The 23,980-nt window shown below is 53.9% G+C and overlaps 1 protein-coding gene across 2 annotated transcripts in view; it reads left to right on the top strand.

Moving 5' to 3' along the window:
* The window catches only part of NSMCE1 (NSE1 homolog, SMC5-SMC6 complex component), a 35,560-nt gene extending 13,788 nt beyond the window's left edge, over nucleotides 1-21,772 (top strand). For both annotated transcript variants that reach the window (XM_019987873.2, XM_019987875.2), the window contains exons 3-8: nucleotides 12,410-12,531; nucleotides 13,550-13,627; nucleotides 14,826-14,972; nucleotides 19,803-19,919; nucleotides 20,958-21,078; nucleotides 21,557-21,772. In XM_019987873.2, the coding sequence (XP_019843432.2) occupies nucleotides 12,410-12,531; nucleotides 13,550-13,627; nucleotides 14,826-14,972; nucleotides 19,803-19,919; nucleotides 20,958-21,078; nucleotides 21,557-21,636 (665 nt within the window). In that variant the 3' untranslated portion in view covers nucleotides 21,637-21,772. The remainder of the gene's footprint in view (nucleotides 1-12,409; nucleotides 12,532-13,549; nucleotides 13,628-14,825; nucleotides 14,973-19,802; nucleotides 19,920-20,957; nucleotides 21,079-21,556) is intronic.
* The last annotated feature ends 2,208 nt before the right edge of the window (nucleotides 21,773-23,980 follow it).

Below are 23,980 nucleotides of genomic sequence, written 5' to 3'. Positions count from 1 at the left end.
AAGAGGGTGGCATGTGCCGAGGACTTAGTGGGCTCCAGTTTTATAATCACAGGAGAAGTGGGAAGGAGTTGAAAGACTACCTTCTTCCTTATTCTTGAGTAGATATCATGCTTCCCTCATCAGCTCCTCCAGGTTGGGCAGGGGAGTTTTTCTTGTTGCTACATGGTCAAGCTGGGACTTGTCATGGCACAGTGGAAATGAGCAAAAAGGTAGTAACATATGCTAAAAATTGTAAATCATTTCAGGTTTTAGTATAATGTCACTCTATTCTTAGATTTTTAGTTTTGGTGCAAGCAGAGGAGTGTGTCCTAGGAATCATTAGCTCACGGGCAGGATGTGGGTCTCATGCCACCACTGTTGTAGTGTTGTTATTTTAGGGTGGGTCTCATGCTCCTGCTGCATGGTTTTGTTGCCAAGCAAGCCTTCTTGGTTTTGTGGTTAAGCAAACCTGCTTTCTTGAGTGATCGTTAACTTACGGGGGTCTCCCATACTTCTTGCTTTACTTACAGTCCCCTGAAAAGTGAAAGTCGCTCAGTCGTGTCCGACTCTGGCCTGGTAGACTGTAGCCTACCAGGCTCCTCTGTCCATGGAATTCTCTAGGCAATAATACTGGAGCGGGTGGGTAGCTGTTCCCTTCTCCAGGGAATCTTACTAACCCAGGGATGGAACCCAGGTCTCCCACATTGCAGGTGGATTCTTTACTGTCTGAGCCACCAGGGAAGCCCTACAGCCCCCTAGTGGGATTAACTGTTTAATTATCTACTTTTTCCCTTTACTCTGTTCCTATCAGAATTCCAGCAGGGTCTTTTTTTTTTTTTTTTTTTTGTAGAAATTGAAAAGCTGATTCCAAAATTCACATGGAAATCCAAAGAATCAAAAAGAGCAAAAACTGTTTTGAAGAAGTCAAACTTAGGGGATTAATGCTAATTAATTATCTGATTAATTAGGTTAATTAGGTCAGTTAAGATGACCTGATTTTAAGACATTATATAACTACTATATCAAGACAGTGTGGTATTGGCATAAAGAAAGATCTACAGGTCAGTGGAATACAATAGAGACAGCTGATTTTTGATAGACATGCGAAGGCAACTCAGGGAAAATAGTCTTTTCAAAAAACAATGCTGAAATAATTAGATATCCATCTTCAAAAAAGTGAACCTGAGCCAACTTTGCACCGTATATAAATGTTAAGATTAATCATATTCCTAAACATAAAACCTAACACTATCACACTTCTAGAAGAAAATATAGGAAGAAACCTTCATGACCTTGGATTAGGCAAGATTTCTTGGATATGATCCATAAGAGAACGAATTATTAATTGCACTTCAAAATTTTAAAATTCTGCTCTTTGAAATATACTTAGTGCTTAGAGAATGAAAAGACAAGCCAAATACTGAGAGAAAATATTTGCATATCACATATCTGATAAAGGGTTTGTATCCAGAATATATAGAGGACTCTCAAAACTCAACACTTAGAAAAATACAACCCAATTGAAAAAGGGACAAAAGACTTGAACAGACACTTCACCAAAGAAGTTCTGTGGATGGCAGACAAGCACACGAAAAGATGCTTATCCTTTCATTAGACCTTAGGGAAATGCAAACTAAAACCACAGTGAGAGACCACTAAATGCCTGTCAGAATAGATGTGGTTTAAAAGACTGCGTATCATGTGTTGGCAAGACAGCGGAAGAACTGGAGCACTCACCTCCTGTTGGGTATAAGATGCTATAGCCATCTTGAAAAACAGGGCGGCAGTTTCACGACAGCTATTTCTCTCTCATGTATTTGTTTTTAGGCTCAAGAAATGAAGATATATGTCCACACAAAGGCTCACGCCTAAGTCTTCAGAGTAGGTTTACTTGTAATGGCCCCAAAATGGAAAAAAAAAAAAAACCTAATTGTCCCATCAACAGGTGAACTGATACATGGACTGTGGTGTTATCCATCTGATGGTGGGTTCTGCTTAGCATTAAAAAGGAACGAACCATTGCTATGTGCTACGTTATCAATGAATCTCAACATGGTCATGCCCAGTAGGGAAGCCAAGCAAAGGGGAGTATATACTGTATGAATCCATATATACACAGTTCTGGACAGCTCATACTTAGCTGTAGTGAGAGAAAGGAGTTCAGCGGTCTCCTGGGGATATGGCGCAGGGGAGGGTAGTGAGGGGTGGGAGAGGGATGACACACAGACATGAGGAGACTTGTAAGTGGTGACGGATATGCTTAGTATCTTGATTGTCGTGGTGGTTTCAAGGGTCTTACTAAATTGTGCCCTTTAAACTTGTAGGTGAATTGTATCTGAACAAAGCTGTTTAAAAAAAATCTGCGTTTAAACCAGCTTTGCTACTTGGTAGCTGTGTAACCTTGATCAAGTCACTCAACCCCAGAGCTTTATGAATGGAACATGCGGCATGTGTTCTGTGGCCTGTCAGTGCCGTGTAGGGAAGTCAACAGGTTTCCAAAATGTAGCTCATTCTCTTGGTCTCATAAGGCCCTGTGTCATCAATGTGGGACTCAATGAACATAGATGCAGCATTCAGGAGAAGTATTCTTTCTGCTTACCTGGAGAGGCCCCCTCCTCGAAGTGAGGAGGCCCCCTCCTCGAAGTGAGGAGGCCCCCTCCTCAAAATGACTCCCAAGACAGTTGGCGTTCAGTTTCCTAAAAACAAAGCAAGCATGGAAACCTGAATTCTGAAGCCTTTGTAAGAGGCCCAGGAGCCCTTGGGAAGTAGGTATTTCCTCCTGATGATGTTGTCAGGGGATGGTGTTGCCCACCTTGGGGGACTGAAGGGGCCCCGAATCTGCACCTGACTCTTGGTTGGAATGTGTGGCTTTAAGGGCAGAAGCAAAATGTCACCACGGTCCACAGTTTCATGGCAACAAGTCTCTCAAAGTTACTTGCCTTGTTAAACTCTGGGGGCTGGTCTTTCTGGTTTTGTGTGGTTGAACGTGTTGAGTTTTAGGAAATCATTGGGTGCAGCCTCCTTGTCTTAAGAGCAGGAAGTAGAAATCCCTGGAGTGTGGATTGCTGTGCGGCCCCTTCTCACACAGTGGCTCTGGGCTCCCCCCTCCACTGCCCCGTGCTGCCTTCCACATTAGCGCCAGATTCACTGAGGGCCTGCCTGGCTTGAAGCTCCTAGCCTTGCTTTTTAAATTTATTTTTTATTTTGAAGTAGTTCTAAACTCACAGGAGAGTTGTAAGAACTTCCCCTACCCTGAATCATCTGAGAGTAGGTTACCAGTTTGAAATTCTGTTACCCCTACATTCTTGGGGTGTTTCCTTCTAGCAAAGACATTCTCCTACGTAACCACAGGACGACCATTAAAACCCAAACATTAACATTGATGCATCACTATCATCTGGTCCACAGATCCCATTGGAGTTTCTCCCGTTGTCCCAATCACGTCTTTTTTAGCAAAGGAGCCACCCCAGCGTCACGTGTTACATTTCGTTGTCATATACAGTTTGTTGGAAGGACAAATTAGGTAGAATGTCTAAAATCTTAGATTGAAAAATTGACACATTATTTCAGTGAGTAGAATAAGCAATAGGATGTTCAGGCAAAAAACTAGTGAACTGAAGTGCACGTACCAAAAATAGGTTAGGGGACACTGTCAGAGGAACGTGGGAGTGATGGATATTTTCTGTTTGTCAGACCTCTCCTCCTCGCTTTGTTTTTCTCGTGTGGGTTTACACGGCCATTTCTGCGCTCAGGGCTCCGGCTCACGGTGCGTGGCCTGTGTTAGTGGCGAGGCAGTGCTGCTGCCCACCTTTCCGCTTAGTATTCCATCCTGTGTCCGCAGTCACGTTTAAACGCACCTTCTCTTTCCACAGAGGACTCAGTGGTGATCAGATGCTGGCTCCAGATAAGTTTTCCTCCTACTTTTAACGATCTCATTGCACATTCCTCTCCTTTCACTGTGATAATAACCTTACTGCTGTCAGCCCGCTTGCCTTTCCAGTTAATCAGGGGGGATTACGCGTGTGCCCATAACTGAAAAGTGGCATAAAATTAGCATGAAGAGTAACATCTCCAACGGGACTTGATGAATTTTCAAACATATGGAATTTCACAGCAGGCAGCTGTGATATGTGCTCAGGCTGGAGCTTTTGGGTTCTGGAAGTTCTGCAGCCAGGAGGGAACGAATGCTGTGGCTTTCCCATCTCTGGCTCTTGAAAGACTCACTGCGTCCAAGTCCGCGGGGTGAGGTTGTGGCGGGGTGGGCACGGTCCCTCCCAGGCCAGCGTGGATCTGCTGAGCTGGGACCTCGGTGTGCTGCACGCTCTCCCAAGCATGGGCCTCATTAGGTCCGGAATGTGTTTCGCACTGCATCCCCCCAGGAGGGGCGGACTTGTGGGTGTGTGGGAGGACTGGCAGTGAGTTCAGCAGGAGCACCACACACACCACTGGCAGGAACAAGGAAGCCTTTTCTTGAAGATGTGAGTTCAAATCAGGGACTTGGAAAAGTTTTTTGGTTTTTTGTTTTTTTTCACTTTCTGTCTTTGCTTTCTGTTTTGTAAAGGAAATCTGATTTACTTCATGGAAAAGTTGTGAGGGTCACACAGGGAGCTTAGGTGACGTGTGTGGCTTAGCGTACTTCCTGCTCCTTGCGGCCCCTTCCTTCCTGCTCGTCCCTCCCCATAGTGTCCACTCTCAGATCCCGGGGCTGGGGGTGGGGAAGTGAGCCCCAGAAGGTCTGTGACGTTGGTCCTCAGTGCAGTGGGAATTGCGATAGGAATTCGTAAGCTCAGTCTCTTTCTTTTTTTCCCTAAAATTATTTATTTTTGGCTGCACTGGGTCTTCACTGCTGCGCGGGCTTTCGCTAGTTGTGGCGGGCGGGGCTGCTCTTGGTTGCCGTGCACAGGCTTCTCATTGCGTTAGTCTCTCTTGTTACAGAGCATGGACTCTAGGGCACTCGGCCTTCAGTGGTGGTGGCACGTGGGCTTAGTAGTTTTCGGTTCCTGGGCTCTAGAGCACAGGTTCAGTAGTTGCGGTGCATGGGCTTAGCTAGTCTGTGGCATGTGGGATCTTCTTGGACTAGGGATGGAACTCGTGTCTCCTACATTGGCAGGCAGATTCTTTACCACTGAGCCACCAGAGAAGCCCTCTATAAGCTGATTTTCTGATACTGGGGTTTTCTTAGAAAATCTAGAAAGTGTGGTCATCGTTTCCTCGGAGAAGGAGATGACGAGTGCAGGTGCCGAAGGGGTGTGAGTGCCAGGGGAAGGCTAGCACAACTGAGTGTAGAGCGAGCAGGCACACACGAGTGTGGCCGGGAGTGGTGGGAGCCACGGGTGGCTTCCAGGTGGGTGGTGGTGGTGCCAGGATCTGATCTCACCCCGGCTGCACGTGGAGGACGGGCTAGGTGGTGGGGACTCAGAGGAGGGCTGCAGTGAGCAGGATGGAAGTGGTCAGTCCTCTTCTGACAGCACCGCAGCCTTGCATGCCTTTCAGCCCCTTCCTAAGCCCTGCTGGGAATGGGCCGCTGAGCCAATTCCCACGTGTATGAGGTGTGGGTATTAAGCAAAGACCACCCAGATGAGGACAGGTGAGAGCTGTTTACTTAGAGCTTGCTCTCTCAAGGCATTTGTGTTTTGGAGACCTGATGGCAGGCTGAGGAGTGGGGAAGCTCCATGGTAGGGGAGAGGGAAGGCCTCGGCGGTATCCCGATTGGAGGCTGCGGCTCGGGAAGCTGGAGGCAGGCTAACTAGAGGCAGGACAGCCTGTGATGGGTTTGGGGGAGCATTCTTGACTTTCTCTGGTTGGGCCTAAGACAAAAATCAGGGAAGCTGTCAGTTATTAATCAAGACTTGGTCATTCTACAAGCTTACTGTTGGCTTCCTATAGGTTATAGGTTGGTTTCCTGGGCTGGTTGGTGCCGACTGTGGATAAGAGCCCTGTTTTTATACATGGTTATTGTCGGTTTGTACATCAGTCTGTCAGATGAATGTGTGTGACACAGTTGTTCCTTTGAGTTGTTTCCTCTGAGAAACCACAGTTGCTTCTCTGGTGACCTGGGACACTGTGGCCTCTGTAGTCTCCCTGTGTCTTTATGGCAGGGTTCCAGCCCAAACCACATTTTGAAAACTGGTGCTGTCATTGGGGTCTAGTTTGCAAGTGTAGTTTTTACCCTATAGTATTTCTAATTTTTAAAAACTGTTTTTTTTTTAAACTTTTCTCACATGAGAAAAAACAATTTTTCTAATAAAAATCTAAAAATTGGGCACATGCCTGGTGCAGAAGAGCCCTGCCTCTTTCGACGGGACGCTCGCTGTCCACTTCACCCTCTGTGCCCGCTGCTAGCCACATCTGTGCTTCCTGCCCGGCCTCCATGGACATCTGGCTTGTCAGTCTCCACAGCTCTGCTCAGATGAGCTTGAGGGAGAAGCTCAGGGACGAAGCTGAGCTGCTTGGTCCAGCAGGGGTGGCAGCCCCGCCCTGCAGAGCCTTTATCAGCTCCTCGACTGCTTGGATGGTTGCGGGTGGGGGCTGCCACGCATCTCAGTGATGGGTGGACCGCTTGTTTTCAGAGGGCGAGATGAAAATGAGAGGCACGTGAACAGCATCAGCAGTGAAGTTCTGCTGAAAGTGGTTGGGTTTTCTGGGATGACTCACAGTGTAATTTGGACTTTGCCCCGCCTCAGTACCATCATGATGGGAGTCCTGTTGCTCCGTTGCCAGAAGTACTGACAAATAGGCCTCGGCCAGGGGAATGGCTGACGAGTAGGCTTCCTGCACTTATATGGACAGTTGGCGTCTGTCCCTGTCGCCACTCCAGCAATGTTATCATGGGTTTTAGGGCACTTAATACATGTGGCCGAGATGCTGGAACTATGCCGAGGGCTATAAAGTAAGTTTTATGCCCTGTCATTTGAAGTAAGGCCCAAGAGTAGACTTCCTAGCCGAAATAACCTCTTGATTTTGGTGGGGGGAAATGTCTATACCTGGAGACACATCTCTCACCAATAGATTTTTTAAAAGAGCCCATTATTAAAAGCCTGTTCACTCTGCACCATCAGAGCCCTGAGGGAATCTCTGTTGTCACAGGACACTGTCATTTTTCCCTTTTTTGTTTCAGACTCCTGAGGGTTAATGGCACCAGGATGTATTGTTGAGTGTTGAAATATTTTTTTAACCTTTTATTATGGAAAAAGAGAGATAAGGAGAGAGAATAATACAATGCAGCCTCATGTACTCGTCACCCGGTTAAAACAACTCATGACTAATCTTATTTTATCTGTGATCCTAACCGGTCCCTCGTATCATTTTGACGTAGTTCTCAGACCTCATTGCATATTTGAGTAATAATTGTTTCCTTTTTTTAAAAAATGAATGCTCAAGTTCTTTGGTTGCTGTGCCAGGCTGAAGGCCACATGTTTGATTTCTGGTCCAGACTTTGTCACCTGCTCTGTGATTTTGGTTAAGTCCTTAACCTCTCTGACCCTTGGTGTTCTCTTTCGGAAAACAGACTCTACTGTATCCCCTTGGCAGTTGTTTGTGGGGCCTTTGATGAGATCCTGAGGGAACGAAACTGTCGCAGGTGCTTACGGATGGAGAGAACTCTTGCCTAGTCTGTGGGCTGTCCTCCTTTCATGCCTGCTCTTCCCAGCACTGTTCACTGCTCACCACGGAAGTGCCATTGTCAGCTCCCGTCTTTCAACTCGCCTATTGCACTGTTGGTCAAGAGGACCATCTTCCCCAGGCAGTTAATACGAAAGCCCCGGGCTGGGACGTGACCTCTCGCATATCTCTGCGGCCCAGTGTGCCTGCCTGCTGGCCTTGCCCAGCCCCGGGGTCTGCTCCCTGGCCCGCTGTGCCCCAGTGCCCATGTCTGGCCCGGGCCTGGGCTGCCCTGTCTTCAGTGCGGCACTCAGGAGGACCACCCAGCTCGCCCCACCAGATGAGAGGGTTCTGATGGGGCAAGTTGGCCCATGCGTGGTTCAGTCCCCTGGGGTCTTATTTTTTGCTGTTATTTCCTCTGCCTAAAATAGTATTTCCTCTGCCTAAAAATGTCCTATCCGTGGTGCCTAGTTTGGAACAAAACTATTTGTTGCTCAGAAGTTAGGGCAGCAGACTTCCTGCTGCCCAAGCATGCAGTGAACCCTGGGTTCTCATAGGTTTCTGGGGAGCAGAGACTGATGAATAAGAAGTCTGCTGGTTAAATTAAAATTTGTTTTTAAAGAAAAAGAGATAATGTATACAGTGATGGCCAGAAAAAAGTCTCTCAAAAGCAACTTAACCAGCCACAACTCCTCAGAGAAGCGTCTCGTTGGTTCTCTGCTGCCCCAGCCTGTCCATTGCCCTGAGTCCCGTTTTTTAATTGCCCCTACGGGGAGGCACTTCCTGCTACAGAAAGAGCAGTTCTGTTCTCTTTTGAGTCCTCTAGTTCAGTTCCTCCCGTAGCTGTGATCTGGCCGAATGGTCAGGGCTGGACCTCCTCTCTTGGCTGATGGATGAGATGTTGGCCGGGCCCAGCTCCGCGCATATCCTTTGGGCATGGCCCTCTGACGTCCTTCCCAGGTCCTGCCTGCACACTCACTCTCTTTCTGTGTTGGCTGCGTCTCTCTTTGTGACTCTAAGGGCAAGTTCTAGAGGAATTAGATGTGACTTTGGTGGGGTCTGGGGCAGGGAATGTTCCCAGGGGACACTTGCTCTGCTCCCCAGAGGCCCCGAGGGCTCTTCTTCAAGTCCATGCTTGACCTGGGCTTCATTTCCGCTTGGAGGAGCTCGGGGCAAGTGCTTTAACTCTGGTATGTAAAGCTGATGATAGCAACTCACCTTATGGAGTTAGTGTTCTTGCAGTGATGAAACGAGCCCTGCATTTACAGGCCCGTTGTTCTCAACCCAGCAGTAGAACTTCACCACAGCCCACAAGAAAGGCATGGGTACGCATGCTGTGCATACAGGGAGAGACAGCACAGGGGCGCCGAGGATCTACAGACCCTTGCTTGGTCCAGCCATGGTGCCGAGCATGGTCATTAGTGTGGAGGCACCCAGCCTCTGACCCAGAGCTACCCACAGAAACCGGATACACTGATACCTAAAGCCTATCGTTTTTCCTTAGTTGATTTGGAATCTGAAGGGAAGAGCCATGTTATTTGTTAGTTTGCTAAAGTCCCTGGAAGTGGTAGAACCAAGACTAGAAATAGTTGCTTCAGAATCACGTGATACACTCGGTGTCTCATGCCCGGTATCATGACCCTGGACTCATGGGATACTGGGGCCAAATGGATCATTAGACACTCGTGTAGCCCAGACTTGCCAGCTGTAGCTTCTCTACTATGGGCTCCAGGGAGAGGGGGCAGAGCAGTGAAAAGTAGCTGCTTTGAAGGCACGGAAAGCGCAGCAGCACCTCACGGTCACAGCCCCTCTCCCTCTGCAGCGGCTGCGCTGGAGCCACCCCCAGCCTGCCCTGGGTCGCTCACTCAGACTGAGAGGCTGTCTGATAGGCTGCACATGGGTCCTGGGCCCACTGTTGGCTGACCTGGGACCTGACCCCTGACCCTGCCCAGCTTCCTGCCCTCCGGTTCTCTGGTTGTGGGGTCTCTTCTCCCCCCAAAGTCACACATATGGCAGAAAAACTCCAGGAGTAGGACAGCCAGCTCTGGTGCCTGGAACAAAGTGTGAGAGGGGAGGATGTGCCTGAGGACTCTGGGGGGACAAGGCAGAGCCCAGGACCCTTGTCTAGTGGGCAGGGCAGCGAGGGGGCGTCTGGGAGCCTGAGGGGTGGAGCTTGGCTGGTTGGAGCTGGGGCGGTGGAGGAGAGAGGGTGGAGGGAAGTTTCCTAGGTATGTGTGAGGCCGTGAGGCACCAGGTGGCCTTCAGAGATCAGAGGAAGGGAGAGGCGGGCCTCGGGGGCCCCAGAGGGGTGGGGCGGGCCTGGGCTGGCCCTCCTGCTGCCTTGGTTGCCCCCAAGAAATCCAGTTGGGGAGGGGGTGCTGCTGAACAGGAGGAAAGCTTATTCCCAGGTGATGACGTGGTACCGCGTGTCTGTGGGAACCACATGCAGGTCAGCCGAGGTGAGGACTGTGGCTGAGCCCTGACGGACGCTCACACTCACGGAGGGCGGGGTGAGTGGAGCAGACAGGAGCCCCTGAGCAGGGGGTGGGCTGCTGCAAAGACAGCGATAGGAAGTGGGTTTTTTTTTTCCTTAGATGAAAATATTTTGAAAACATTCATGTTTCTGAAAAGCAAGGCTGGACAATGAACCAGAGGTGGTGGGTGAAGGGAAGCACAGGGCGGCTATTAGCTCATCTCTGCAGATGGGCTTTCTGGAAAGTCCGAGGCAGCAGAAGGCTTTTGATCCGCCCCCCGAGTACATTTTTCTGAATGGCACCCAGGAGAGGGCTTTTCAGTGGAAAAACTGAATTCTCACTTTCAAAGGAGGTGGGACTTGCCGCTGTGTGTCACTTGGGGTAGATGGGGTAGCTCCTGTCCATCAGCAGAAGGGGGGTCTTGGTGCCTGGGCCTCCCCTCTCCACGGCCGAATTTTTCTGGGTCGAGGAGTCCACGGTGGAGGTGCTCTGCGTGGCGTGGGAGAGGAGGGGAGCACCAGAGCAGCTTTTGGAAAATAGTGTCCTGCAAGTTGGCTTTCGTACTAGTGAGAAGGAGGGCTCTTGCTCAGAGGCTCAGAGGCACAGAGGCAGGAAACGTGAGCGTGTCTCACTCCTCTGATCACAGTTTTACAGCATCTGTGGCCACATCGTCACATTACTGAACAATTTTTGCCACGTCCATGTACCATGTTTATTAATATGAATTTTTTCTTTCAGTTACTTTTTTTTTTTTTAACTTAAGTAACTTAAATCAAGGAAGGTTAGACCCCCGCTGTGATGCGCATCAGTATTTCTGTCCTGGTCTCCTCAGCTGTGCCTGTGACACGGCTGTTGCCCTTACATTGGCCATGACGTCCACTACCACCAGAGTGACCTTTTGTTTTTCTAGACTTTCATAGTATTTAGCAATTCAAAGAGCTTACACATACCTCTCTCTGTAAGAAGCCAAACAGATATCAAGTGCCCTGGGCTGACCCCCGGCTCACCTTAGTTCCCTTCCTAGCAGTGGCCTTGGTCATCAGTGTGGTAGATAACCTTTTTTCCTGCAGCATTTTGTTTTGTTGATTTTATTATTGCTTTATTCATAAATGTTATGTTGTGTGTTTTTCTGCCCTTTTTTTTTTTTTCCCTTGGAGTGATTATTTTTCTAAGGCACAAATTTTTCGAAATTTGTTATTTTAGTAAGTGAAAGCAGTAATACGTGCTCTGGGTTTAAAAGTCTCACAGGGACTTCCCTGGTGGTCCAGTGATTAAGATCCCTGCTCTTCTGTTGCCAAGGGCACAGGTTTGATCCCTGGTTGGGGTCCCTGGTTGGGGAACTGAGATCCCACATGCAGTGAGATGAGACCAAAAACAAAAACAAAAACAAAAGAAATGTCTCTCAGTTCAGCAGGGTGATTCCAGGACACAAGGCTGACCATGTCCCTCCTGTGCTCCCAGCTCTGAAAGGCTCCCGTGGCCCCAGGAGGACGGGCACACACCTCTGTACCCTGCGGCTCACGGGGCCCTGGGCCATCTGGCTCCCACCTTCCACTGCAGCCTCCGCAGCCCTCCCGGCCATCCCTCCTTCCTCAGCCAGTCTGCTGTCCATCCTCCCCGGCCCTGCAGTGCTCCCCGGGCTCTGTCCCGGGCTGATGGCCCTGGAGAAGGGTGCTGGCTTCCTTGTACATCTCTGGGCAGCACCTCCTGCCATCAGGGGCAGCAGGAGGTGGTTGGCACTCAGGTCAGGGGCTCCCAGTGAACCCTGGGCAAGTGTGCCCCCCTCTGCAGGCAGGATGGGTTCATAACTGTGTGAACAATGCTCAGATCAGGGCCTTACCCGGGATGGGTACTCTGCTGTTCCTACCATGGGGTTGTTCTTCACTGTTGCAGCCCCGGGCATGACACAGGGCCTGTGTGTCAGTGTTCAGTCCGTGCTTACGTGTTGAATGAAGGGAGGAAGGACAGAGGTGGACGTGATCCCTGTGTGAGGCGGGCAGGGACGGAGGCTGTGTCGGGGAGTCTGGTTGTGATGCCCACGGCACCGAGGCACCTGGGGGGGACGGGGACCGGGCAGCAGGGAACTAGGGGTGGGGGTGGGGGTGGGAGGGTGAGGAGGCCGGGACTGCCGCCCGAGACAGGAAGACCTCGGCAGGCTTTCCGCCTCACAGCGCCGTCTGTTTGAATGCTCCAGGAAGGAAGAAGCCACAGGCACCGGCACTCGAGTACCCAGCAGGGCCGCGCCTTTGCCCAGGTGTGGCTTTGCTGCTTCGTGTGCAGGTTGATGGCAGATTGAAACAAGCTACACTTTTGATACAGCACCCTCCGCTTTTTTTCTTTCACCTCTTTATTTCCAGGTAATGCTACCGTAGAGAAGTTGGAGGACTTCATCAACACAATTAACAGTGTCTTGGAGTCCTTGTACATAGAGATAAAGAAAGGTGTCACTGAAGATGACGGGAGACCTATTTACGCGCTGGTGAGAGCAGACAGAGCCCCCTGGTGGATGTTTAGGGAACTGCAGTGGAGACAGCCTCTGCCCTCCTTCCTGGGGTGCAGATGAAGGTGCACCCGCCTCACCAGGGGCGTGGAGGGCGAAAGACACTGGGCCTGGCCACCTCCCTGACCCAGTCTCGTCTCTCCATGCTCGCTGCCGGCCCCCTGGTCTGTAGTGTCCTCTGCAGCCATCAAGGTTGGGGGTAATAGAACCTGGGCCTGGCTCTCAACGCAGCGCTGGCTTTATTGCCCCACCTGGAATGCCCCCTCTACCCTGAGACTGGGCAGCATGCCTTAGCTTTTATTTTGGTTGTTGCCAGGCATCTGCAAGTCACCCTAGATGAATGGAATATTAGGGGTAAAGGGATAAAAATGCCTTTTCGTTTAGAACAAGACATAGAAACTTTGGAAAGAAAGAAACGTGAGGTCACTAAGGATTGAGACCTCGTTGGGGCCTCCTGCTGTGTTCACATTTTTTTTTTTTCCCTCCTGGCTAGGGAAAAGGATGTGAGATACAAGCCCCCATCTTTGGGTAGGGAACTCCTTTAGGCCTTCAGAGACCACGCTTCTACCAGCCAGGCCCACACAGAACAGGGCTTTAGCCCAGGGTTTCCCAAACCCTATTCTGTGGAAGAAAGGGCTGTGGAAATGTTGGGTTAAGTCGGTGAATCAGTATTGTTTACTGCCAGAGTTCTCAGTGCCTTCTGCATTTGAAGCCCCACTAGCATGCAGACAGGCTTCCCGAATTCATCTGAGTTTGGAGCTGTCACACAACCTTGGGAATTCTGAAATCTCTGAAAATTAGACATATTGATTGAGCTAAAGATTTAAGCTTGTAAGACTGGTTCCAAATTTATCCCCGTGGCCCACAGTGCCTGGACACAAAGTGCTCCAGGACTGGTGAGGTGGGGAGGGGGAGGGGAGGAAGGAAGAGCCTGCAGGTGACTTAACTGTGACAAGTGAAGGGCACAGCCTGACTCTCACGCTAACTTATTTTTTAGGTGAATCTTGCAACGACTTCAGTTTCTAAAATGGCATCAGATTTTGCAGAGAATGAGCTGGATCTCTTTAGAAAGGCTGTAAGTACAGCAACTCCCATTGCCCATCAGCCAGGCTTCTTACAGAAAACGTCCGTCTTTCATTAGAAATGGAAACTTCAACCTTCCTGGGTCCCCCTGCTGCCTGAGAAAGCCCTTTGCAGGGGCATGTCACCAAGTGGCCCTCTCAGAATTCATAGCCGCCAGGTGATTGCTGGGGAGCTTGCCACGGCCGCCTGGGAAAGAAGAGCTGGTCTGGGTTTGACTCCAACTGGTTGAATAGCAGTGACCTCCTGGGTATGGGATGCAGCTGAGCAGGTGTTGCTGCTCGAGTCCCAGGGTCAAAAACATCCCCGGGGAGCTTGCCGGAAAGGCTGAACCCTAGTCTCCACCCAGACTGCTGAATCCGAGCCTGAATTCTGAGAAGGTGCCCAGTGATCCATCTACCCAGTCATTGGAGGGGTGCTGCTCTGCATGCCCGGCTTAAGAGCCGTTCACTCGGCCGCCTTGCCACTCACCCGGGTGAGCACCTGGTTAGGACAGTGGTTCTCAGCCCTGGGTGCCCGCAGTAACTGAGGAGGTGAAAGTAACGCGGGCGCTCTGGCCTCCCTCCAGGTCTGTGAGTCCAGGTCTCTGAGGCCTGAGTCCTAGAATCATTCCTTCCTAAGCCGCCTCTGGGGCTGATTAGCAGCCAGGGTTGAGAATCGGATTCTAAGATGGTAAATACATGGCTGTGTGTGTGTGTGCACGTGTGTGCACACAAGCAGCCTATCTTCCCGGTTCCTCTGCTCTGCTGTGGGCAGAAGTTTTAAGGCACCTTCCAGCCAGCTTCTCCTAGCCCCAGTCCACAGCAGCTCTGTGGCTCCCCGGTGTGTTCTCTTGCTGGGCCACCCTGGTGCCTTCCCTTCCGGGTTCCAGCCTGCCCACCTCTGAGTAGGAGGGGTGCTGCCCCATTTCCTTATTCATTCGTTCCTTATCTTCTCCATCTTCAGGGAGGTAAAGTGATCCTTCTTGATTCAGGGGGCATTAAGGTCCTTCATTTGGAATGCTGTTACAGGAGCAACTTGGGTCAAAACATATCTATGGCTTTTGATGCATATTGTTAAGCTGTTTTCCTGAAGAGTCCCTCAGTTCTGCCTGTGACATGAGTAGTCTCACTGCATCCCGCCAGGATCGGCATTATGGCCTAAGAGTTGTTCTCCCCAGTCTAATAGATGGACATGGCTCCTGTCTCTTCCAGTTGGAGCTGATTATTGACTCAGACACTGGCTTTGCGTCTTCCACAAATATTTTGAACCTGGTTGATCAGCTTAAAGGCAAGAAGATGAGGAAGAAGGAAGCTGAGCATGTGCTGCAGAAGTTCGTACAAAACAAGTGGCTGATTGAGGTATTTCTCGCTGTGGGTTTTCCAGCTTGGCTCACTTTTTACCATGAATCACACTGTTTCCTCCAAGATTGTATCGTATTTAATGGGTGTCTGTTGAGCTGAGGCCGTTCAGGTCCCTTTATCTCAGCAATCCCAGACCTCTTTGGCACCAGGGACTGATTTTGTGAAAGTCAGCTTTTCCACAGACTGAGGAGGGGGGATGGTTTTGGGATGATTCAAGCGCATTGCATTGCATTACATTCCCTTCTCCAGGGGATCGTCCGCACCCAGGGATCGATCCCTGGTCTCTGGCACTGCAGGTGGATTTTTTACCGTCTGGGCCCTGGGGAAGCCCACTGTGCATTTTTACGTCAGCTCCACATTCAGATTGTCAGGCTTTAGATCCTGGAGGTCAGGAACCCCTGCTGTCTGCATGAAGCCCACAGTGACCCTGCAAGGAGGACCCTGTTTACTCAAGTGACCTGGGTGGGAAGGTCCAACTGGAAGTGGCAGAGCCAGGGTCTCAGGCAGCTGTGCAGGCCCTGGACTCTGAGCCCCAAGCAGGCGGTGTAGTGCGGTCGGCAGGAGCACGGTGCTGCTGCCAGATTCCGCCGCAGGTGCCCCGTGTGCCTCGGCTGTGAGAGGGGAGGAATAGCTCCACCTCCAGGTGAGTGAGGAGCGGGATGAGGGCGTGGGAGTCACGCCCCGGTGCTGGGCGCCCACAGGAGTCACTGTCCCCATCATGGTTATCACTGTCAAGTTCTCCAAGGCCAGTGCTGTTGGGATCCTTTCTCTTAGATGGTGGCCCTCAAAGAGCCAAGAGGACGTGTCGACAAGCTTTTGGAGAGGAGCTGTAGCAATCTTTGAAAGGTTCGAGTTTCTTGACACCCTGTGTCTATTTCTTTTGGCTGGAACAGTCAAGACGTTTCAGTTCTTTTTCCACAAATGCACCACAGTTTCCAAGAAACCCGAGCCAGACAGGCTCCGTGCCGCCTTGCTCACCCCGCTCCTGCCCCTCTGGGCTGTGTCTGGGCAGGACTGCTCAGAGGGGCCCTCAACTTCCTCACTTGGTGGTCAGACCTGTGGCTGGAGGCCGCTGCTGTGGTGACATGATGCTCACTTCCTTTCCGGGGAGAGCTCAGCTCTGGAGTCGTGGCAACCGTGCTCTGAGTTGTTGATCTCGGGGTGGGCTGCCCTGGCAGTCTGACCAGAAACATCCAGTTCCTGCAGTGCTTTCTGGACAGGAGGAACTGTCTGGAGAGGCCACAGTGGTGAGGGCAGGAGTAGTGGGAACCGCTCGTGGGGTCAGCGCCTCTGGGCATGTCTGCACATCGTGTGCTCGTGTGCTCAGCCCCTGCGACCGCGGGGAGCCCTTCGCTCTGTTCTGTAGCTGAACCCACTGCAGCTCCGTGATCTGGGTGAAGTCCCCCACCTGGCAAGTGGCCGAGCCGTGTCCAGGCTCCAGCGAGTGTGACTGCAGGCCCCCATCAATTGCTTCGTCACAGTTTTTCTTCCTCTCTTGGGTGGATTTGGCAATACGGAATGTTCTCGGACAGCTCGGGTCATAACCGACCGCACTCTGTCCTCGGGCCAAGCTTTCTAAGGGCAGGGACTGGGACCTCATCTTTGTACCTCGTCACTCCTGGAGGCGCTGCTTACTGAACGTGGCCGAGCGGGTAGTTGAAGTTCCAGAGAACCGAATGTATCTCACACGTACCCCCCAGATGATACAAGAACTCCTCGTAGATTAGAAGGTACCGGCACTCATACAGTCCACGTTGGTACGAACACCTGTCGTCTCCCTGGGCCTCACCCTCTGGCGCCCTGGTACAGCCTCTGTGCCCGGCTTTGGGCCCACGGCTGGCCATGTGGGTCCAGCGCACTTAGATGCTGTCACATTACGATGCAGGGCTGGGTGCCCGACTTTATCAGGACTGATGCTTTGCTGCCCAGAGCGGGGACGACTGGAGGAAACAACGCATCTGGGGGTCTGCTGGACTTGGCTCGGGCCCCAGCTCTTGTCCTCTCTGCTTCCTCCTCGGGGAACTGGACTGGAGGTGCTGGTGCTGCCTTCCTGAGGCCTGGGGGTTCTGTGAGTACTGGCCTCCAGAGCCCCGCGAGTCTTGAGGGAGCCCTCCTTGCTGACTGATCCCTTGGGCCTCACGTGGACGAAGAAACAGGCCAGGGAAGGGGAGGGCATGGTGGTGAGACACCCCAGAGTCCTCTTCTGGCCTGGCCGTTCCCTCTGGAGGTGGCTTCTCGCTTCTGAGCCCGTTTCCCATCTGAAAGATGAGGACCGTGCTGGCTGGCCGATGTTTGTCCTGAGGGTGGAGTGCTCCCTAGGCTGATCAACACGGTCATGGCCATGTGTTCTGTGTCACTTTGAAGGACCAGCTGAGGGGCTATGGGGTGAGCGCTGGCTGGTGCTCTGATCAGCCTTCCTGGAGCAGCACCTTGACCGGAGGGACCATATTTGAGTCTCACTCTTGGCCTCTCAGAAATGGGGCTTTCCTCAGAAGCCATGCTGGGGGACCTGTCCCCCAGCAGCACTGTATTCATTATGATGGGACCCCTTCCCCCCAGCCAAGTCCCAGGAGAGCCCTGCCCTGTGCAAGGCTCTGCCTTGGCACGGAGCTGCTGAGGCAGCTGTGCAGCCCCTCGGGGGCCCTGGGGGGCGGTGGTTGGGATCAGTGGGCGAGGCTCTGAGACAGAGGCTGCCTCAGAGAAGTGTGGATGCTCGGAACCTGGGCATCTGCTGGCAGCTGCACGTCCGCACGGCCTAGGGACCAGTCCCCAACACAGGGCCCCAGCTCAGGATGGTTGTCAGGCCTGGGAGGTCACTTGGGGTTGGATCTTCCTTGGAGATCGAGGGCAGTCCGCCCCTCCTAGTGACAGAGGAGTGAGCGCCATCGTGAGTGATGAGCACGGGGCACTTCCAGGCAGCTAGTAGGCGTTTAGTAAATGTGACTCAAACCTGACTCTGAACTTGAACTTGCTCACTTCAGCCTTGGCATTCCTCCTTGGGATCGATTCGAGGGCTGTTATATACTCTTCCCCTTAGATGTTTATCATGACACGGCCGAGTGCTGGGCCACACGTCAGGTGCTAGGGACACAGGGTGAGCAAAACCAGGCCTGGCTCACAGTCTGGGGAGAGAGATGGAGGTCAGCCCCACTCTCGCTGAAGTAAGAGTTGCAGACAGAGAGGAAGCAGCGCTCACAGGGGACCTGCCCTCAGTGGAGGAAGTGGCACCCCGCTGCAGGCTGGGGAGGAGGCAGCTGATTGGGGTGGGGACGACGGTCCAGGGTAGAGGGAGCGGCCTGCACCCGAGCGGGCAGGGTGGGCTCAGGGAGCTGAGAGGGGCCGGGTGCTCTGGGGAAGGGCACAAGATGAGCCTGGAGGTGGGCAGACAGGGGTTCGGTTCTTCAGCCCAAGAATGGCAGCGCCTCAGGGGCTGGGCCTCACAGAGGTCAGGTCTCCAAAGAGGGTCCCAGAGGGGCGAGCAGGGGGAGGGTAGATCAGGGTGGTGGCCATGGAGACAGCCTTGTTGTGGACTTGGGGCTTTTGAGAAGGTAGCGGCCACAGGCCCCCGGACGGCCTTGGGCCCCGCCCTCTCATGCCCAGCACCACGGGGCACAGAGCTCCTGTCCCCTTCCTGACTGGCCCGACTCTGCAGTGCAGGGCACCACTGCCTCGTGCTGGGCCTCCCTCCACTTGCGGGAGTCCTCGGGCTCTGTCCTGCCTGCTTGCCCTGTTCCCCACGGTCGGAATTCTGGCTCTCTAACTCTGCGCCTGTGCCCATCTCCTCCTGGGTGGTCACTTGCCTGACACTGGAGGCCCAGGATGAACGCACTTCCCTGGCCGGGTGGCACCGCACACGCTGGATGGAGGCAGGAGTCGTGGGGATGGGGTGTGGGGTGGGAGCAGCAGCCCCTCGTGTGTGGCGTTAGGTAGAGAAGCGGCGCAGGGGCGCTGAGCCAACCCGGCGCTGCAGGCTCTGGGGGCGGCCCCTGCAAGGCTTGCCCCCCGCCCTACTGTGCACCTTTGCCCAGGACCCCACTGGCAGCCCTTCCTCCCCCAGGGCTACAACATGTGCTCAAGAAGTTCCATCCGAGTTCCTTAGTTGACTTGGATGCATAAATGTCCATGAGCTTCTGTGACACTTGTCTCCAGTCAGGTCTTCCTCATCCTGCCTCTTCGTTGTGAGTTGGCCGTAGGGTCAGCCAAGTTTTTCCATATTTCTGGCTTTCCCATGATTTGGGGTTACACAGCGTGTGGACTGTCTGTATATGGGAACCAGGAGGCCTCATCACGCCCCACACCACTTGGTTTGGGGCCTCCCTGGACCACCTCCAGCATCGTCTGTGAAGTGGTGTGGGCGGAAGTGATCTTGGATGGTCCAGGCAGAGTCTCCAGGCAGTGGTGCTGGGAGGCACTGCAGTGCTGCTCCCTGGGGTCGGGGTGGGAGGCACTGGGGGAGGGAGAGGAAGGAGTAGGGGCCTGGCTCAGGGCTGTGGGGTCCACTCCATGGGGTCGCGGCTCCCTTTCCCGGCCTCTGTCCTCATCCGGGGGTGCTGGGGCAGCTCCAGGATTCCCGTCTGTGAAGGCACGAGGAAGGTGCTAAGGAAATGTGGGGCGGGGGTCCTCGCCTCGCTTTTCTTTCAGGTCTCACCTAAGTTTTCCCCACTTTAGACTGTACAAGGGGTCGGTGTGAATGCCTGCGGGGCGAGGGGTGTGTGGACCTCTGCCCCTTTCCTGGCCTTGGGTCGTGGGAACAGAGGTACCTCCTGGGTGGGAAGCGGGCCGGGTGTGCCAGCTCATAAAAGATGCCCCCGCCTTGCGTCCCCGCAGAAGGAAGGGGAGTTCACCCTGCACGGCCGGGCCATCCTGGAGATGGATCAGTACATCCGGGAGACATACCCCGACGCCGTGAAGGTCTGCAACATCTGCCGCAGCCTGCTTATCCAGGTACCCCGGGCCGGGCGGGGCACACTCTCCAAGACTCACTCAGGGCCCAGGCCTCTGACGACGGGCATCTCCTCAGAAACGTCTGACAACAAGTGCACGAAGGCCTGCTTCTCCCTGGTCCTTCAGTTCTGTCCCAGGCGCTTTTTATTTTTTTCCTCAGAATGGCTCTCAGAAGTCTGTGTGGCCCATATTATCTTGGCAGCAATGCGCCAAGCATCTTTCTGTCTCATCCACAGATTCCTGTTGTCTGTTTGCCTCTGAGTACGTTGTACAGCTTCAGACCAGAGCAGCCGGACCAGTGCTGGTGGATTCTGTGTTTGTCTTTCTGCTTTAGATTTTTTTTGATGCGAACTGTTTTTAAGGCCTCTATTGAATTTGTTACAGCGTTGCTTCTGTTTTTCTATGGTTTGGTTTTTCGGCAGTGAGGCAGGTAGGACATCAGGTCCCTGACTAGGGATCGCACCCGCACCCCCTGTGCTGGAAGATGAAGTCTGAACCCCAGGAGCACCAGGGAAGCCCCTGTGTTTCCTCCTTTTTCATTCTCTCTTTTTGCAGTTATCACTTGGACTGGGCTGGGCCTCTTGGCACATGCATCCTTGGGCACCTGGTGGTTATTTTTCTTAGGTTGGAATCCCAGGAGTCGAATTTCTAGAACAGAGCGTGCACACAGCTGTTTAAAGCTCTGCCCCATGTTGCTGAAGTGCCTTCTGAAAGCCGTGGTCGTCTTCATGCCCCCTTCAGGGCCCACTCATGTTCAGAGTCCAGGCTTGGGGGCGACCTTGCTGCTCCAGGAGCCTGGCCGCCACCCACTCTGCCCTGCTGTGGCCTCTGGAGCCCTGAGCTTCTTCCCTTTGCGCTCACTCGTCAGCTGCTTTACTAAAACCCACTGCGCTGAAGACTCAGAGTTTTTCTCATTATCAGTTTGGGGCCTGGAAGACAAATAACCGAGCCAGTGGGATGCCTTCCTTGTAGTCTCTTGAAGGGTTATGAACATGGAGGTGTGTAGCGGGCTCTCAAGCCATCACCTTCTCATTTCAGGGTCAAAGCTGCGAGACGTGTGGAATCAGGATGCACTTACCTTGTGTGGCCAAGTACTTCCAGTCCAGCTCGGAGCCACACTGCCCCCACTGTAACGACTACTGGCCCCACGAGGTGCCAGGTCTGTGTCCCCCAGCCACTCGCTTTCCTCCTGGCCTGTAGCAGGGCCGTGTGTATGGCAAGGCCGTGTGTATGGCAAGGCCGTGTGTATGCCGGAGTGTTCGTGCCCGGCCCTGAGGGGGCACCAGGGCGGGGGGTGGACAGGGCACCCCAGCAAGGGCTCCACATGTGTGCGGGCCCGGGCCCCGTGTACTGAAGTACCTTCTGCAGTGCGTGGAGGCCAGCCTGCTTGCTGGCCTTGGTCCAGCAAGGTGCTCTGGAACCCAGCAGAAACCCCGAGACATGCGAGGGTCTGGTACAGTAGACGTGCTCCCCCGCAGCTGTCTCTGGAGGGGAGGTGAAAGCACATCCCCAGACTGGGGCTCATCCTGCCTCCCTGGAGGGTGAACTGTTCGTGGGACAGAGTCCTTGGCACAGGCTTGTGGCTGGGGGCGTCCACCAGCCCCGTCACTCACAGAACCTCTGGCTTTTCTGTACAGAAGTCTTCGACCCCGAAAAGGAGAGGGAGACCGGTATGTCCAGATCGAACAAAAGGCCCTCGCGGTCTCGGCAGCACTAGCCAGGCCCCTGCCTTCGGGGGAGTGACCGCCTGCCCCATTTGGAAGAGAGGCATCAGTTTCACGGTTCACATGGGTCACCTTTTTATCTTTTACGTTCGCTTGTTAACAGGTTTGGAATAAACTTGCTCAGCAGCCTCTGTGGCCTCGTCTGGTGGTGTGCCCTTCTCCTGGCACTCACTGAGAGCTGGGGGCCCGGCCTCGGGTCCGGGCTGAGGCTGGCCGAGCGCCTCCTGCCCAGCACGGCCCAAGGCTACTTGCTCAGGGCAGCGTTGCCTTCGGTCCCCAGCTTTGGTCACTGGTCCTACTCACACTGGCCGGCCTGACTTACTGGACGTGTGGGAGCCTTGGCCTTGGGCCCGCCCCATGCCCCGCATCCTCCCTGGCCCGAGATGCACCCACCGGCCTGAACGGCATGAGGCTGCGGGAGGGGCTGTGGCCATGTGTCCTCACTGGGCGCTCTGCCCCGCCTGCAGCTGCCCCAAGCCAGACCGAGAAAGTCGGCCTGGACGCCTCCTTCCCCTGGGCCTCCTGCATCAAGCCTACCACCAAATCTCATGCAGCCCACCTGCCGGATGGCCCTCAGCCCCACGGCCACCACCCAGGCTGGCCCAGCTCCCCTCCCCTGCGCACTGCTCCCGGCTTCTCCCCCAGGGTCACCCTCCCGTGGTGCCTGGCCGCCCCTGCTGAAGCTCCTGATGGCCCCCGTGGCCCTGAGGCTTAGGCCACAAAGGGGCCCTGTGCGTTTCACTCTCCCCACTCCCACTTCCCAGGGTGTGGCGTTTCTCTGTTCCTGAATGAACTTTCCTGTTCTCACCCCGCAGCCTGCACACATGGTCCCTCCGCCTGCCTGCTCTCCCCCCGCGTGTCCTGCCCTTCCCGACAACACCTGTTCACCCTTTAGATCTTGGCGAGGCGGTCAACACCTCCATGCCTGGTCCCCCACCTCCCTGCACGTCCTCGACCATCACTTGCCACACTACTTTAATTCCCTGACTCACCTCCCTTCCACCCCAGTATCAATCAGGACCCCTTCAGTCATGATACAAAACCCAACTCAGACTGGCGTCAGCACGGAAGGCTGGGGGGGCTCTTGAAGAGGCTTGATGTAGTGGGTCCAGGGGCATCCCCACGCATCTGCATCGCTGTCCCCACCCTGTTGTCATGTGTTGGCCTCGTGCTGGGGCTAAAACATGGTCTTCCAGCAAATCAGCCTCTTTTCTTCATGGTAGCAAAATGGCCGTTGTACTTCCTGGAGCCAGCCGCTCACCCAGTCCCCACTGTCAGGAGGAAGAGGGCAGGTCTCATTTAGTGGCTCCCTCATCTCAGCAAACATCCAGTCTGCATACTTGTGGAAGTGGGGTGGGAGAGTCCAGGGGGCACTGGTGACCTGGGTCTCCCCTCAGCCACAGGAAGGAGCCCCTCCTGAGCCACATGGCCGAGTGAGGAAGAAGTTTCAGCAAATTGAATATGATGTTATGGGCAGAGAGGGAACGAGCCGTGGGTGCTGAAAGAGTGGGGTGTCCTCCACCCGTGCAGGGAGGGACATTGTGCCCGATTCACCTCTGTCGACGGGTGTGGAGTGTGACCCAGGTCCAGCCTGGGCCCTGAGGCCCGCCTCCCAGGCGGTGAAAGGTGTTCAGCTGGAGCCCGTATGAGCCAGGCTGGACCTTGGCCCAGCCTTCTGAGGGCAAATGCAAGCCTTCGTGAAGCCCTGTAGGAGCCCCGACTAGTGGGGGCGGGTGTGTGTGCCAAGCACACTATGGAAACCACCCCCATCAGCTTACCCAGAAAAGGGATTTCTCACAAGGCTCTGAGGAAGCTCGCTGAAAGCACAGCAAGTCAGGAGAGCTGCTCCAGAAAAGACAGTCTTGGACTCGGGCGTTCTGGCTGGTGAGACCCCTTCCCTAGCCACAGTGGGCACCAAACAGCAGCTGCCACTATCCCGTCCATCCTCTGCTGTACCCTTAAGATGCAGGCAGCCCCAGCTGCCGCACTCTCCAAGGCTGCACCCCTGGGGAGAGGGGGTCCTCCACAGTGCTGTTCTAGGCAAGGGGGCAGGAGGCCGGGGGCCCAGAGCAGAGCAGCACCCCGCGGCCTGCTGCCTGTCTGAGCAGGGGGCTGGGCGGTCGAGGAGGCAGGGTCGCACCCGGCTGGTGCAGAGGAGGCTCTGAGCACCTGCTGCTGGGCGCTGCCCTGCTGCCCTCTCCCCTGCATGGCCACCAGTGTGAACTTCCTGGGGACCCCAACCCCCAGTTTGCAGGCACTCAGGGCCCGTGTGATCTGCTCCGCCTGTCCCCCAGCACAGCCTGTCCTCCACTGCCCAGCGCTCCCACTGGTACCCTG

Source organism: Bos indicus, chromosome 25 (genome assembly GCF_029378745.1).
Source record: "Bos indicus isolate NIAB-ARS_2022 breed Sahiwal x Tharparkar chromosome 25, NIAB-ARS_B.indTharparkar_mat_pri_1.0, whole genome shotgun sequence".
NCBI lineage: Eukaryota > Metazoa > Chordata > Mammalia > Artiodactyla > Bovidae > Bos > Bos indicus.
This window is presented reverse-complemented; position numbering and strand designations above follow the sequence as displayed.